This window comes from Barbatula barbatula (assembly GCF_947034865.1).
Source record: "Barbatula barbatula genome assembly, chromosome: 6".
Taxonomy (NCBI): Eukaryota; Metazoa; Chordata; class Actinopteri; order Cypriniformes; family Nemacheilidae; genus Barbatula; species Barbatula barbatula.
The window spans coordinates 2,116,865-2,131,106 of record NC_136765.1 but is presented as its reverse complement, the minus strand read 5'-3'; the positions used below and the strand labels follow the sequence as shown (position 1 = coordinate 2,131,106).

The following is a 14,242-nucleotide window of genomic DNA, read 5'->3' as shown; positions in this document are numbered from 1 at the left end:
CTTCTCAACCAAAAGAACGGAGATGTTCAAGTGTTGACTAAAGCCTTTCGTTACCTTTTGATCGACTATGGAGCAGACCAAATCCTTGACGGAACTGAGCGTCAGGTCGTGCGGCTCCAGGGTCACCATCTCCCTGGTAAGTCCGATCTGAAGGAGGAAGGAGACCCCGTGAAAGGAGCTCGTGGGACTCGGAACGCTGTGATTCCCATTGGAGAGGCGGGCGCAGAGCGGCACCGGAGGGCTGGGTGATGGAGAGGGGGTCGGGGGTGCAGTCTGATGCTGAGAGTGGACGAAGTTTTTGGGTAAGGTCAGAGGAGACGTGCTGCTGCTGGCAGACATTAGTTTCCTCCGCAGATTGAAAGGGTCACGGTGTAAAAGTGGAGGGTGACAGGCTGACGTCCACCTAGCCACTATTTCAATTGGTCCTTCTGTCCTATGGCAGACGACAAGGTAACGCCACAGGCATGAGATCCTCTGTGTTCAGACTGGAAGACGGTTTCTCCCGGTTCACGAGAATGGCCGGGATAGAGTACTTCACTGTCGTGTGCGCAGTCTCCAGCGCAGTTTTTTGCACACGTCGAGTTGAGTGGCGCTGTGAGGCGTGATGCTCGACAAAGCGACTGCCATTGTAAACCAGGGACTCATTCAACTCTCATTCCTGTTTGAGACAAAAGAGATTTTACATCACGTCCTCCAGTATGAGGGCACAGAGGCCAATAACACAGTCAAATAGAGAGCAGTTAACATTCGCATTAGGGTGTAACGTCATATCTTTGCACACTTTTCGTCATTTGCTATGAGGAACATCTGGAGGCACATCTGGAGACCCTCCCACCCTAGATCGCATAACTGGCACGAGACCACAAACACCAGCAAAACAAGTTTATACAATGTCTTTGTTCAACAACACAATGTAAAGAACTCACAAAGCATCAAAGCCATAACAGATACACGGAGGAGGGACGCAAAAGTGAGCAACCATACCTTCTACGCTGAAGAGGCGTTTACCTCACAAGCGAGCGCACTACGAAGGGAAGACTAACTTTCAACTCCCCTCGGTGTCTCCTCGAGAGCTTTGCGGGTCTGAAACAGCCTGTGGAGCATCGCTTCCTCACTTCAGCTGCGTTAGGAAACTTTCTCTCCTCTTCTCGTCACACATGACGACTTTAGCGAGCGGTTTTAAATCAATAGGAAGGGCTGCGCGGACGGAGGCGGTAGAAGCTGAAGGAAAAGGCTGAAGTTGAGCTTGAAAAGTGCAGAAATGTTTTTCTCTTGCCCCTCTCCGCCGTCTCTCGCGCGCAGTTTCCGTTATGCGAGCGCTCGGTCAGGGCGTGCGCGCGCCCTCTGTCGGCGCCGTTTCGAAGCCGTGATGACGCAATGACGCCTGTAATCGGTCACTATTGTTAGCGTAGACGTGTTTCTTATTTTACTCTACTGGTGTTGTTTTGTTGTTTGATGGAACTCCAGGTCCGTAGCCAGCCTGTTGAAAGGGGAGGTTCTTTTTTCAATTCAATTCAAGTTCTTTTTGGAGTTTTTCTCCTCCTTTTGTATTTAATTATGAGGTTCAAATACTTTATTTTGGTGACCTTTATGCACTCATTTCTGCTGGATTAGCTTGTCTGCTGGTATTTTAACCAGCACGCTTTTTGATGCACCTAAAATATTTATTGCATTGTTGTCAAATTGCTTCCTGGTGTAACACTTTTGTCAGTCCATACACAGTTCATAAGTTTAAAGACCACACTAACAACAGAATAGATTTAATGAACTTTACTGAAATATTAATAATAATTTCTTGACTCTCTGTCAATGCCTCTTTGCTATGTTTTATTATTATAATTACGCTACGTTTATATGGCTATTAGATTGTAGACCAGGGGTCCCCAAACCTTTTTCTGCAAGGGCCTTTTTCATTATTTATAAAAAAAGAAAAATCTGAAGGTGTGCTTAAATGTCTGATATTAGTTAAGTAGTCAAAAATACCTTTTATTATTTATTTTAAAATGTTTTTGATATGGATGACTTTGATTGAATAATGAAGGAGGAACAGCCAATAAGAGCGCAGAATAGATGACAACTCCTTAAATATGTTTAAAAAGCATCTCAGGGAAATGACTAGAAAACATTTATGCAAATCCTAGTGCGACTACACTGAAGATGATATAACATGTTTTAATATACAGTTACATTACAGCATAATTCCTACAGTTCACTTTATTTTATTTCACAATTTTATTATTATTATTCTAAAATGTGGAAAAATATAAACACGTAAGTGAGAAAGTTTCCCAAAACATTTTACCAGTAGCGTTGATCTGACTCGGATGTAAATAGATTTATTAGATTAATAATTAATCTATATGATATAATATATGGGGAAATATTGTATTATATTTAGGGGTATTATATATGATGTATTTTCAGTGACTCTCATGTTGTTCAAAACTCACACAGGTCTTTAGTTCATCCTTTACTAAAATGTATCCAGGGTTAAAATTGTATTTGTAGGAAAAGCATACTAACCAATTTTACCATGGTGTCACAATCTGACTCACAATTTGTATTAATAGTGATCAATCTGCTAAAAAACATGTTTACTACACTTTTCTCTAATGAAACCATGGTCCTCCTATAAGGTAATGGAAGAAAGCTTTATCAGACAATTAAAATCAAGAAAGAAAGTACCTTTAAGTGGTCAGGTCATTAGGAAAAGATCATTTTAAGCCAGCAGTACCTCACATTGAAAGATAACTTTCAACAGATCTGTTTGAAAGTAATTTACAAATGTACAAATCTACACATCATAAACACATGACTGAAAGGTTTGTAACAAGAAGATGAAAAGAAAAGTAACTAGATAAAGGCCTGTGAGCATTGATATAAATATTTATTATGTAGATTTATTCGAGAAACTCATAATGGTACACAATAAGGTGGCATTTTAATTTGCTGTGGCAAGTCTTATCCAAGTCTTTTAATTTGCTTTGTCCCTCTTATAGTTCAAATGAACGTTAAAAAACAATTAATTAGAATTTTGTGCTACTTTTGTTACAGTTGTGTCATTAGGTTCAAAAACTAAAAATTATAATCAAAATGTCTATAAGCGTTTCATTTTACTGGAATAAAAACAGCAATTTTTTTTCAAGTATCATCAACAGTTTCATCAATCGAAAAATAAGTCTCTTTGCCGTTTCAGATGAAAAATCAACAAAGAATAATAAATGTGGAACAAACCTATTAATACTATTGTTAGTGCCATTTACAAAAATCTATAGAAATACCTGGAACCAACACTACAGTCAAATAAAATAATTAAAGTAAAAATGAATTACAGCAATGAATTGTATCTTTATACATTTTATTCATAAAATCATTTACAATACAAAAAGACAGCAGTTAATATTGTGGAAAAGAGGGGTCTATTTTGTTCGCCCACGCCATTAATCCTCCACTGATGTCCTTCAGCGTAACCGGCTCAATTTCTTTCCCAGACATCTTCTCTAGGACCTGAACTGCCTTCTGAGAATCATTGCCAAGTTTACAAACCACAAACACTAAAGCAAAAGATAAGAAAACAACAAATCCAGTAAGCTTTTACTCTCACTCATAAAGTCGCTTGTTAAAAGTCCTTACAGATGGTGGCAATATACTGCACACCCTTCATAGCAATGCATTTGAGCTGTTAAGGCATCATTTCAAAGCTTCCATCCTCATTTGTACATCAGTGGATAAGTGTGTCTGCTAAATGAATATACAGTATGTAAATGTTCTCAGCAAACCCCATTTCAATCAGAGAACCCCATTTATTGGCTCAAATACTTAAAGACCTCAGGTATAAAAATGAATTCTTGAATAATGGGCCAGCTGTTTTGACAAGGCCATTTAATAAAAGACATCAGTTAAATGTGTGTAAGGAATTACTCAAATATATCAAAGGCCTGCACAGGGTGATGTGGATTATATTATCACAAAATATAAGCTTATATTCATACTATGCCTGTCAAACGATTCATCCTGATTAATCGCATCCAGAATAAAAGTTTGAGTTTACATAAAATATGTTTGTGTACTGTGCATATTCATTTTGTATTTATAAAAACATACACGCATATATTTTAGAAAAATATACAAGTTATTAAACATTTACATACAATAAAATGAATATGCACAGTACACAGACATACTGTATATAATGTAAACGCATCATCGATCGTTTGACCGCACTAATTCATACATACCTGGGACTTGTGATGTGATACTCCCGTGTTGTTTAAGGTCACAGATTTTATCCCTCAAGAGTGTGATCTGTTCAGATTTCTTCTCCTCCAAACTGGCAAGTGGAGTGTCTGTCGTGTAAACTCAGAAAATGAATAACAAGTTCACTAGCTTTTTTACATTATTAAAAGTAAATGGATGATTTCCAGTGGGAGACTAACTATGATATAATGTTGTTGGTGAGAGTCAAAACAGCCCACCTCCAATATTCCGTTCTTTCAACATGTGTGGGACTCTTGTCTACCATGTTGTTCGACTGTCTATACTCATAGAAAAAACACATCTATCCTCAAGGACTGCGGACCGTATAGGGTATGCTGACCCACAAATATAGGACATGTAGAGCTCAGCAAAACAATAAAGCTACATCAAAGCATTTCTTTGTATAATAAATATCATATTTATATTCAAATGTTTAACTGTTACGGGGAGAGGAAATGGAAAAGGATACTGATAGAGGTTTTCAGACGGCAAATGTCCACCTCAACTTTGGGCCGAACGTCGAGCAGGAGGTGAGGGGTCGAGCTGTCCACAATCTCCTTATACTCCTGCAACGAGTCAAAAACCATGTCACGGTTTAAGAGCAGATACGCTTTCCTAACGTTTCCTCTACTAGAGATATCATCGTCTAAAAACCACTCAATGTCAATACAACACGTCTTTACAAACAATGCTATGTATACCTGCACAGAGACTCTCTGTTCTTTGGTCAAAAGATTCAGTCTTCGACACTGGAAACGAGATGGAAACAAAAATTTGAGATAATAAATGGAGAGTATAAAAACTGTTGATGGCTGTTTATTTCAGTTATGACGTTCTGCAGTATAACCTTATCGGTGGCGGCGGATCCACAGAAGCGCTCATAGTCCTGCAGCTGGGTCACTGTGGGGGTCTCTCCACAAACCGCACACCCGGCCTGCTTGGCCCGCAGCCGAATGGAGCGGAAACGTCCCTCCTGGCCATCAAACATCAACAACTGCTTCTCAAATGAAGCTGAACTCACCGGTTAAAGAGTTATTCAAGTCACAGTATTATAAGAGCCATGGTTGTTTCAGATCAGATTGTGCGGGGCAAAGGATACAACCTTGACCAGATGCAATTTTCAAAACTTCTAAAGCTTGAAGGCAGCCCATAATTCCCGGTACTGCAATCATTAAAAAAAAAGAAAGAAATCATTAAAAAAAATCATTTTATTATATTATCCCAGCAAAATGAAGTCAACTAATATGAAAGAATGGCCAGGAAAAGGTTTAGTTGATGGTGAGATACGTTTTGAGATAAGTAATATTCCAAAAGTGTTTGGACAAGTTATTTTTATATGTTATCATAATATCCACTGAATTGTTTTTCGTCTTTCATTTAGTCACAATATGAACACGGAGACAGACATAAAGAGAAAGAGTCTGTAACCATTGTGACTCTTAAAGCACATTTTTAAATAAGTGCTATTCTAGTAATATGTGTAGTATTAAAGTGATAGTTCACCCAAAAATGAAAATTCTGTCATCATTTATTCACCTCTTGTAATTTCAAACCTTTTTGACTTTCTATCTTCCGCAGAACACACAAGAAGATTTTTTGAGCGACACCCATTCCCTTTTAATGTACAGACACAAAACCAATGCAAGTGAATGGGTGCCGGTTAACAACAATTTCTGAAAATATTAAGAAAATAAGTCATTCAGGTTTGAAATGATGAGAGTAAATAATGACTGAATTTTCGTTGTTGGGTGAACTATCACGGTAACACAAAATCAATTATCACGTTATTTTTTATCACAGTATATCTTGACACTTCTACCCTAAATCATACTTCCCAAATGCTAGTTTTCAATCCATCCAAAATCATTAAGACCGAAACCTGGCATAAACTGAGTTCAAAAGGAGCCTGAATGTCTGACCAATATCAGTGTTGCCTTGCAAGCATTCCAAGAAAAGAAGCTACTGAGTGGAATCTCATGAAGTTGTTGTGTGAATACTGACCCACTCCCAGAACTCCTCCATCAGAGCAGTTAGTGACGGTGTCGGGCGGAGGAGGTGAGGGGAATAAACACCTGTAACACGGCCCTCCTCTGTAGTTATACACTGTGAGCTACAGGGCACAAAAAGAGAAAGAGTGCTCACTCGTAAGAGAAAGATCTTCATCTATTCACATTCAAATTCTACTAAACTCATACCTGTCCCTCCATTCGTAAAGCACTGGCGGACACTAGAGGTTTGCCGGTGAGAACGCAGGCATCGTTCACGAGGTATCGTGTAGGAACATTGTCCGAACAGTCTGCCACGATGTCATACATGAGGACACACCAGTCAAGGAACCAACAGTTGGCCTGAGGAAAGCTTTCATGAACTCATGAAGTGAATGAGAGTGGATACTGTTGAATGAGTTGTATGGCATTCTCTCTGGACAGCTGCAGGTGATACGGGACACACTGAACCGCAGAGTTCAATCTGTAAGATCACAAACACCCATCTCATCTGTACCTGGTAACAAAATACCTCCATAGATAGAACTCGAAACAGACCAATCTAATGTGACACCGGGTCAATAATATTCCATCAAGAAAACCTGATTTACTTCTTTTCCAAGCTTCCGCAAAGAAAGAATTGTGCAATAATGCGTTTGTCCCACAAAGGATAGGTCCAGAAAACCTGGACAGATGTAGTAACGTTAAACTGATATTGTCAAAGTTGCTTAAAGATTTTTCAATATGATACATAAGTAACAACAGGGTTTTCTATTCTGTCTATTTTAGTTTTGTAATATATTAGTAATTACTGCTAGTTTTAGTTATAATTTGTGGATTATGTTATTTTGTCACTTTATATAATATTGCGATTTAGGTTTACAATATTTTTATTTCAGTTATAGCTATTTTTTTAAACTATATTTAGGCCTACATTTAAGTTGATTACAATTAACAGAAAAAAACGTGTATTCGTTTTCTTAGTTAACTATTAGTTATAAGGTGTACGGTTTAGTTCCAGGACTCTTATTTTGACACGTTCCATCAACTCTTGATTTGTTTCTCATTACTTTGCTTCTGTATTCCTCTTACCGTTTATAATTTATGTATTGACTTGTTTTTACACCTTGTGTATTTCTAGCCATGGTTAGATGCCAAGATAAAGTACCTGGCAATGGCCCGGGCGGCGGAGAGCGCTTTAGGCTGACCCAGAGTCAGTTCTGTATGAAGCACCTGTCTGTGCAGGTTGCTCAGCTCAACCACATCATAGTCCAACAGACCCAGACGGCCTGTAAACCAAAAACAGCTGCTTGTGAAGTAGAAGTACCGTCCAGCAGTTACTGGTTGAAAAGATGCGATAACGTGCACACTGCATTGCCAAGTTTACCTATTCCAGCTGCAGCCAGATACTGCGCGAGAGGACAACCTAAACCTCCACATCCCACCACCAGAACAGATTGATTTGACAGGGACACCTGGCCTTAAGAGAAAAAAGATGTGACTATACACAGAGAAGTTATATGATGGCAGAATGTATATATATATATAATGTATAACCTTGAACGCCCAGCTCCGGCAGGAGCAGCTGTCTGCTGTATCTCATGATGTCTTCATTGCTCAAGGTTGTGTGTGATGTCAGCGGTGGAACATCAGTCACTGAATCTTGCAACTCTGTTAATATTGAGTTTCCCTGAGGACAAATCACACACTGGGAATTGAATGATCAAATGAAATATACATGTAGGTATCCATTCAAAAAGGTCTTATTGTACATTGGATGGACTAACAGATTGTCTCCACTTGCAATATTTATGAAAGCTGAAGGGTCTGTTAACTCAACCAGAGGATTTTGACTCCAATGTTGACAGAAGCAAGACAGAAGCCGACATATATTAACATTAGATCAGTGGGGTGAGAATCTTCACAGAGATTGCCTCATCTATTTGTAAAATCTGTTAACATCTAATGCCAATGGTGGAAAAAGCACGTGTGAATTTGACATAACGTAACTCAAGAAATGACCTTAAACTCCCTTTAGATTGTTCAAGTATATTTGAAGAAGTTAAACGTATAGGACCTTTTCCGTCTGGTCGAGTTTCTTCCTCAAATCCGCAAGCTCTCTTTCTTTCTCCAAAAGCTTCGTCTTCAAACCGACGATGTCGTCATCCATCCTGCGAGATCAGCACACCAAACACGAGGAATGATGAAGCGACAGCGTTCACAGAACAACACCGCCCAACACTTCCGGGTTTCCACACGCCTGCGAACACGTGACACATACCGCCGCACCGCGTGACTTTCGTTCTTTTTGCGTCAGTATGAGGACGTCAACTCAAATTCATACACCGATTCAATCTGATTCCGTGTTCATAATCGATCACTCTCATCAATTCATTTCATCGAGACTGCAAAATATGGCAATGAAGCTGAACAGATCAATCATGAATATTCACGAGCCGGGCTGACGTTGCTCAGCAACGCCTGCGTCGCGTTGAATAATTCACATTTAGAAGCCAATCCTGTCGCGCGCCACGGAGCGTCATTAATATTCATAAGGCCGCCCGACCGTAGTGGGTTTCGTTAATCGCCTCTCACATGATCGCGCTCCACCGATTCAATCGGGAGGATATGGCCGCGTTAAAGCGATGTGTGTGTCTGCTGTCTCTCATCAGCATCATCTCGACACGGACTCTCTGTGACACTGGTACCCAGCGCGAGGAGGAGGTATTTAACAAAGACTATCCGAAATAATGCATCCGATGTAAATATTTGTGTATTTCGACTGATTGTGTACAGTATATTAATGGACAGATGACTTTGTGTGCTGTTCATGAAGCTCAGCCGTCTTCCATTGTCTCGTTGCCATGGCAGCGGAGTCCCCATCATTGATCCACCTGCAGGATTTCGTGATATGTATAGATTTAAAGCTCTCCGTTCATTTATAATGAGAGTTGATGTGTATTGTGGGGTCCGTATTTTAGTCCTGTACGACTGTAACAAGGTCCAGGTGAACATGGACGAAAACATCTGACAGACTTCCCCCAACGGTTAAATGTCCCTTTTTTATGAGCCAGGTTGATTACATTACACAAAACAGAGATACTGTTGTTGTTTTTGGGCTAATGCGGGGGTTTAAACAACACGTGGAGAATCAATAATCGCAGCACATGAAGAACTGGACTTTGAGAGCAAACATCGGAGAACTTGCTTTGCATCTTTACACTGTTATTCGCCGAACATTATATATATATATATACGCCTTTCAGATCCTGGCATCTCCAGCTCTGCTTTCTAAACAGACACATTCTCTACAGGCCATGTATGGTTTTACTCTGAACACATAATTATGTTCTAGACGTACGCAGTGTATCATTTCTGTCCTCTAAACAAGCTTCGACCAGTTCAGCTGTAACATTACAGTTGTAACATTACAGTAAACCAAGAGTCATTATCACGTGTTTGTCAGACACAAGGGATTCTTTGGGGGAACGAATGAGAAATTCTGAACTGGATTCGAGTCGATTTGAAGAGAACGTTCAATAATATTGACTTTTGATGGCACGCAATATTCGACACAAAAACTGCACCACGGATGGTGAAAGCGAGTTCAGATGGAGAATGTTAATGAGAGGGATGGGTAAAACCTCACGCCGGCGTGTTTTTCTCTCTTCAGCTGAAACATGAGGCGAGCACACTGAGCTCCAGTGAACTGAGGAGCGTTGTAGCTCAGACGGATCTGGACCGGATGTGGCAGAAAGACCTGAAGCCCATGCTTGTTGTGCGCTACCCAGGCTCCTCGGGGAGCCAAGACGTTCAACAGGTAAGTGTGCATGTGAACGCACGGCCCTTACAAAGGAGACGTTTATTATAGTGTGCTCTCTCTCTCTCTCTCTCTCTCTCTCTCTATAGCACATTAAAACGATTCTCGGTTCACTGAAAACAGGATGGGAAGTGACCGAAGATTCTTTCTACGCTCACACACCTTACGGCCAACTTCCCTTCACCAACATAATCGCCACCCTCAACCCGGCGGCGAAGCGTCAGTTAGTGTTGGCCTGTCACTATGATTCGAAGTATTATCCTCCACAGTGGGACGGTCGTGAGTTTGTGGGCGCTACAGACTCTGCTGTGCCCTGCTCTATGATCCTGGAGCTGACGCGAGCTCAAGACGAGCAGCTGAAAGTGATAAAGGTGTGAAAACACACACAGAAAAATAAGTGTTATAATGATTCTAATGGAAGTGTTTAGATTGTGTTGTGATTACCTGTCGCCAGCAGATGGCAGTGTATATATGTGTGTGTGTCTGTGTGTTCAGGACTCGGGGTCAGATGTGTCTCTCCAGTTAGTATTTTTTGATGGTGAGGAGGCGCTCTACCAGTGGACCTCCGAAGATTCTCTTTACGGCTCCCGGCATCTGGCACACAGAATGAGCACAACAGCACACCCGCCCGGGTCCACCGGCACCAACCAGCTGGATGCCATCGTACAGTTTCCTCACAAACACAAACTGATTCACTCATATAGTTTACACACAATACTTACTGTATCTTATAATAAACTGAGAAGATTCTCTCTAACCGCTACGATGGTCTTAACCTCTATATTGTAGAAAGGTGAATAAGTTATATACTGTATATTTTACATAGAACATATTCCAAAAAAATGCCGGTGATGTTTCAACACCGCATTGGGTCACAACTTGCTGGGTTGTTTCAAGCCAGAGTGCTGGGTTGTTTTAACCCATTGACCCAATGCTGGGTAGAAAATAACAGAATTTGTTTACATGTACATTTACTATGACAGGAACATGCTCCAAAATCACATGAATGCAGATGGGGAATCATAGATATTGAGAATGTTCAATTGTTAAGTATAACTAATGTCTGGATGTCTCTTGATGGTCTCAGGATCTGTTTGTGCTGCTGGATCTGATCGGAGGTCCTGATCCACGCTTTGGGAATCAGTTCTCCAGTACAAGCCGATGGCTTTCCAGACTTCAAAATATCGGTTTGTATCTCTCTGCTCGATTATTGTGCCCCATTCCATTTTCTTCTAGTATAAATCCACAGCGCACCCTTTCCTTTACAGCGGTTCAGCAGTGCTATTTCTTTACATTTATTTTTCAGTTAACTTCAGAGTTTTAAAGCCAAGTTTTCTTATTTTCTATGTTGTTTTAAGGGTTAATGAGGGATCGTGTTAAATAATCGGGATCTCAATATTGGCCAAAATAATTGCGATTATGATTTTTGTCATATCGAGCAGCCCTAAAGTTCAGAGTCGTTTACTTGGGTTTCATTTTTGAGGACACACTTTTCCTAATTCAAAAGGTTTCTATAAACCATTTCTTTATTATTGTGGGTCTCTGACTTTGCTGAAGTTCTGAAGAACAAACATGTAAAGGATTGAAGTGTGTTTTTATCTTCTTTTCTGTTGTCTAGAGCGTCGACTACATGCACTCGGCGTCCTGGAGAATCACCCGAACGAGGTTCAGTACTTCTGGCCCAGCCTGCACGTGGGTTTAATTCTGGATGATCACATACCGTTTCTCAACCGAGGTAAAAGACTTGATCTGTTTTGAGATGTTACTGTATAAATGTTCATGTAAAATCATTGAGAGTGTCTGCATTTCTCACAGGAGTCCGAATTCTTCACCTCATATCGTCTCCTTTTCCCGCGGTGTGGCACACCTTCGATGACAACGAGGAGAATCTGGATCGCTCCTCCATCAACAACCTCAACAAGATCCTGCAGGTGTTTGTGCTCGAGTACCTGAACAAGAAAAGTCCAAACCCCGTCCCCAAAGACTCCTAATGATCTCTCACCAAAACCTTCCTTATATCTAAAGTGGTATTTGTTGCACAATACATTTTAGTTCCAGTTCAGCCGGACAAATCAAGTTCAAGGATATTTAATATCTGTCACACATTTACTCCGTAAAGTTTTTCTTAGAAGATGTTATGAGATGAACTTAAGTCGAGCTGAGACTGTGTGTCTGTTGAAATTCAGAGTACACATCATATCACATCAGATTTATTGAAAACATTTACTCTTTATATTTCTGTCCTTGACTTTCATACCCATGACTCTATTTTACACCAGACAAGGAAACAAATTGTACTTCAGTATTCATGTCACTATTTGTCCTCATTGCAAAGCAAAAAACATGAATTGTGTTTGATTTGTGTTTTTGGTGATTTGATCCATATAGATGAAGATTACAGTGTTTGTATACTGTGGATATATAAGAATGATTTGAAAACATGTTACGTGTTCTGAAGGTTATTTGAGTGAAAGTAGAATTGATTCAGTCTCATGAGAATTTCCAGCATCGTAACGGCAACATAAACTTACATTTACATATGACATTTTCATATAGGTTCAAAGAAATATACTGACAGCACACTTGAACAATTCTGTTTACTTAATCCAAATATGTTCTTGTAGAATGCATGCCAGTAAAACAGATGAAATATGTAAAGAAAATCACATAACTGAATCAAACCATCACTAGCGGTGACGGCTAAACTTCATGAATCGCTCAGTCAACAGATTATTTAATTGATGCTTGTGAATCAAGTGACATTTGATGTATTCAAACAAAAGTTATTCTTTAAAGTTGACACAGTCTGTGAGAGGTTCAGAGGTTATGACATGACGTGTCGATCACTTACACCTGTGTGCTATAATTCATCTAGACAAGAATCATGTACATCGACACCTCACCAGACATTAAAATGATGTGTTTATAATGATATTTCATGTTCTGTTTTGAAAATAATCCTGTGATCGTGGTTCATGTTTTATGAATACTGAGGATTCTGACATACAACGCATCTGACGCACTGATGTTCATGTATTATAGAGGAGAGATTATACACAGTCTGATCAAGAATGTAAAATAAATCTGAATTATTGTATTTATTTTTTAATAAAATTAGTCAAAAGATTATAAAAGGTTACAAGTAATAGAATAATAATAGTTTATTATTAGTGTATTACTTTATTGTGAATTAGAAAATGTTGAAATTAACATAAACTAATTAATGCTAAACAAGTATTGTCCATTGTTAGTTTATGTTGACTAATGTTGTTAAGTAATGTTACAAACATCTTACAAACAATAGATGAATAAATTAAATAAAGATAATATATGGTGATATTACAAGTTTTTCACTTTGAAATGTGTACAGAGTACCCGAAATACAGAGTACCCGACCTTCTTGGAGTCTCTGGGAGGGGTGCTGGAAAGTACTCCGACTGGGGACTCCGTCGTCCTACTGGGGGACTTCAACGCCCATGTTAGCAACGACAGTGACACCTGGAGGGGCGTGATTGGGAGGAACGGCCCCCCTGATCTGAACCCGAGCGTTGTTCAGTTATTGGACTGCTAGTCACAGTTTGTCTATAACGAACACCATGTTCAAGCATAAGGGTGTCCATCAGTGCACGTGGCACCAGGACACCCTAGGCCGCAGGTCGATAATCGACTTTGTGGTCGTTTCATCTGACCTGCGACCATATGTTCTGGACACTCGGGTTAAGAGAGGGGCGGAGCTGTCAACTGATCACCACCTGGTGGTGAGTTGGATCCGATGGCAGGAGAGGAAGCTAGACAGACCCAAACGTCCTGTAAGGGTCTGCTGGGAACACCTGGCTGAGTCTCCTGTCAGAGAGATCTTTAACTCCCACCTTCGGCAGAGCTTCAATCAGATCCCGAGGGAGGCTGGAGACATTGAGTCCGAGTGGACCATGTTCTCCGCCTCCATTGTCGAAGCGGCCACTTGGAGCTGTGGCCGTAAGGTCTCCGGTGCCTGTCGAGGCGGGAATCCCCGAACCCGGTGGTGGACACCGGAAGTAAGGGAAACCGTCAAGCTGATGAAGGAGTCTTATCGGGCCTGGTTGGCTTGTGGGACTCCTGAGGCAGCTGACAGGTACCGGCAGGCCAAGCGGACTGCTGCCCGGGTGGTTGTGGAGGCAAAAACTCGGGCCTGGGAGGAGTT

The 14,242-nt window shown here is 40.5% G+C and overlaps 3 protein-coding genes across 4 annotated transcripts in view; 1 reads left to right on the top strand and 2 right to left on the bottom strand.

Moving 5' to 3' along the window:
- Positions 1 to 1,398, bottom strand: part of prkd3 (protein kinase D3) — a 43,017-nt gene extending 41,619 nt beyond the window's left edge. The window contains exons 1-2 of one of the 2 annotated variants that reach the window (XM_079458991.1): positions 985 to 1,398; positions 55 to 658 (exon numbers count right to left, since the gene is read on the bottom strand). In XM_079458991.1, the coding sequence (XP_079315117.1) occupies positions 55 to 339 (285 nt within the window). In that variant the 5' untranslated portion in view covers positions 340 to 658; positions 985 to 1,398. The remainder of the gene's footprint in view (positions 1 to 54; positions 659 to 984) is intronic. The other variant, XM_079458992.1, reaches the window with a different exon arrangement.
- Positions 1,399 to 2,868: 1,470 nt separating this feature from the next.
- Positions 2,869 to 8,464, bottom strand: mocs3 (molybdenum cofactor synthesis 3). Its single transcript, XM_079458618.1, has 13 exons — positions 8,320 to 8,464; positions 7,800 to 7,932; positions 7,630 to 7,722; positions 7,411 to 7,531; positions 6,652 to 6,726; positions 6,453 to 6,621; positions 6,259 to 6,367; positions 5,357 to 5,419; positions 5,105 to 5,268; positions 4,959 to 5,006; positions 4,727 to 4,823; positions 4,239 to 4,346; positions 2,869 to 3,554 (listed from the first exon to the last, which is right to left on the bottom strand). The coding sequence occupies exons 1-13, from the start codon at positions 8,410 to 8,412 to the stop codon at positions 3,397 to 3,399; spliced, it is 1,431 nt and encodes a 476-aa protein (XP_079314744.1). The 5' UTR covers positions 8,413 to 8,464; the 3' UTR covers positions 2,869 to 3,396.
- Positions 8,465 to 8,557: 93 nt separating this feature from the next.
- On the top strand, positions 8,558 to 12,996 carry qpct (glutaminyl-peptide cyclotransferase). The gene is made up of 7 exons (XM_079459001.1): positions 8,558 to 8,966; positions 9,916 to 10,062; positions 10,152 to 10,433; positions 10,558 to 10,725; positions 11,150 to 11,249; positions 11,681 to 11,797; positions 11,878 to 12,996. The coding sequence occupies exons 1-7, from the start codon at positions 8,838 to 8,840 to the stop codon at positions 12,051 to 12,053; spliced, it is 1,119 nt and encodes a 372-aa protein (XP_079315127.1). The 5' UTR covers positions 8,558 to 8,837; the 3' UTR covers positions 12,054 to 12,996.
- Positions 12,997 to 14,242: the final 1,246 nt, after the last annotated feature.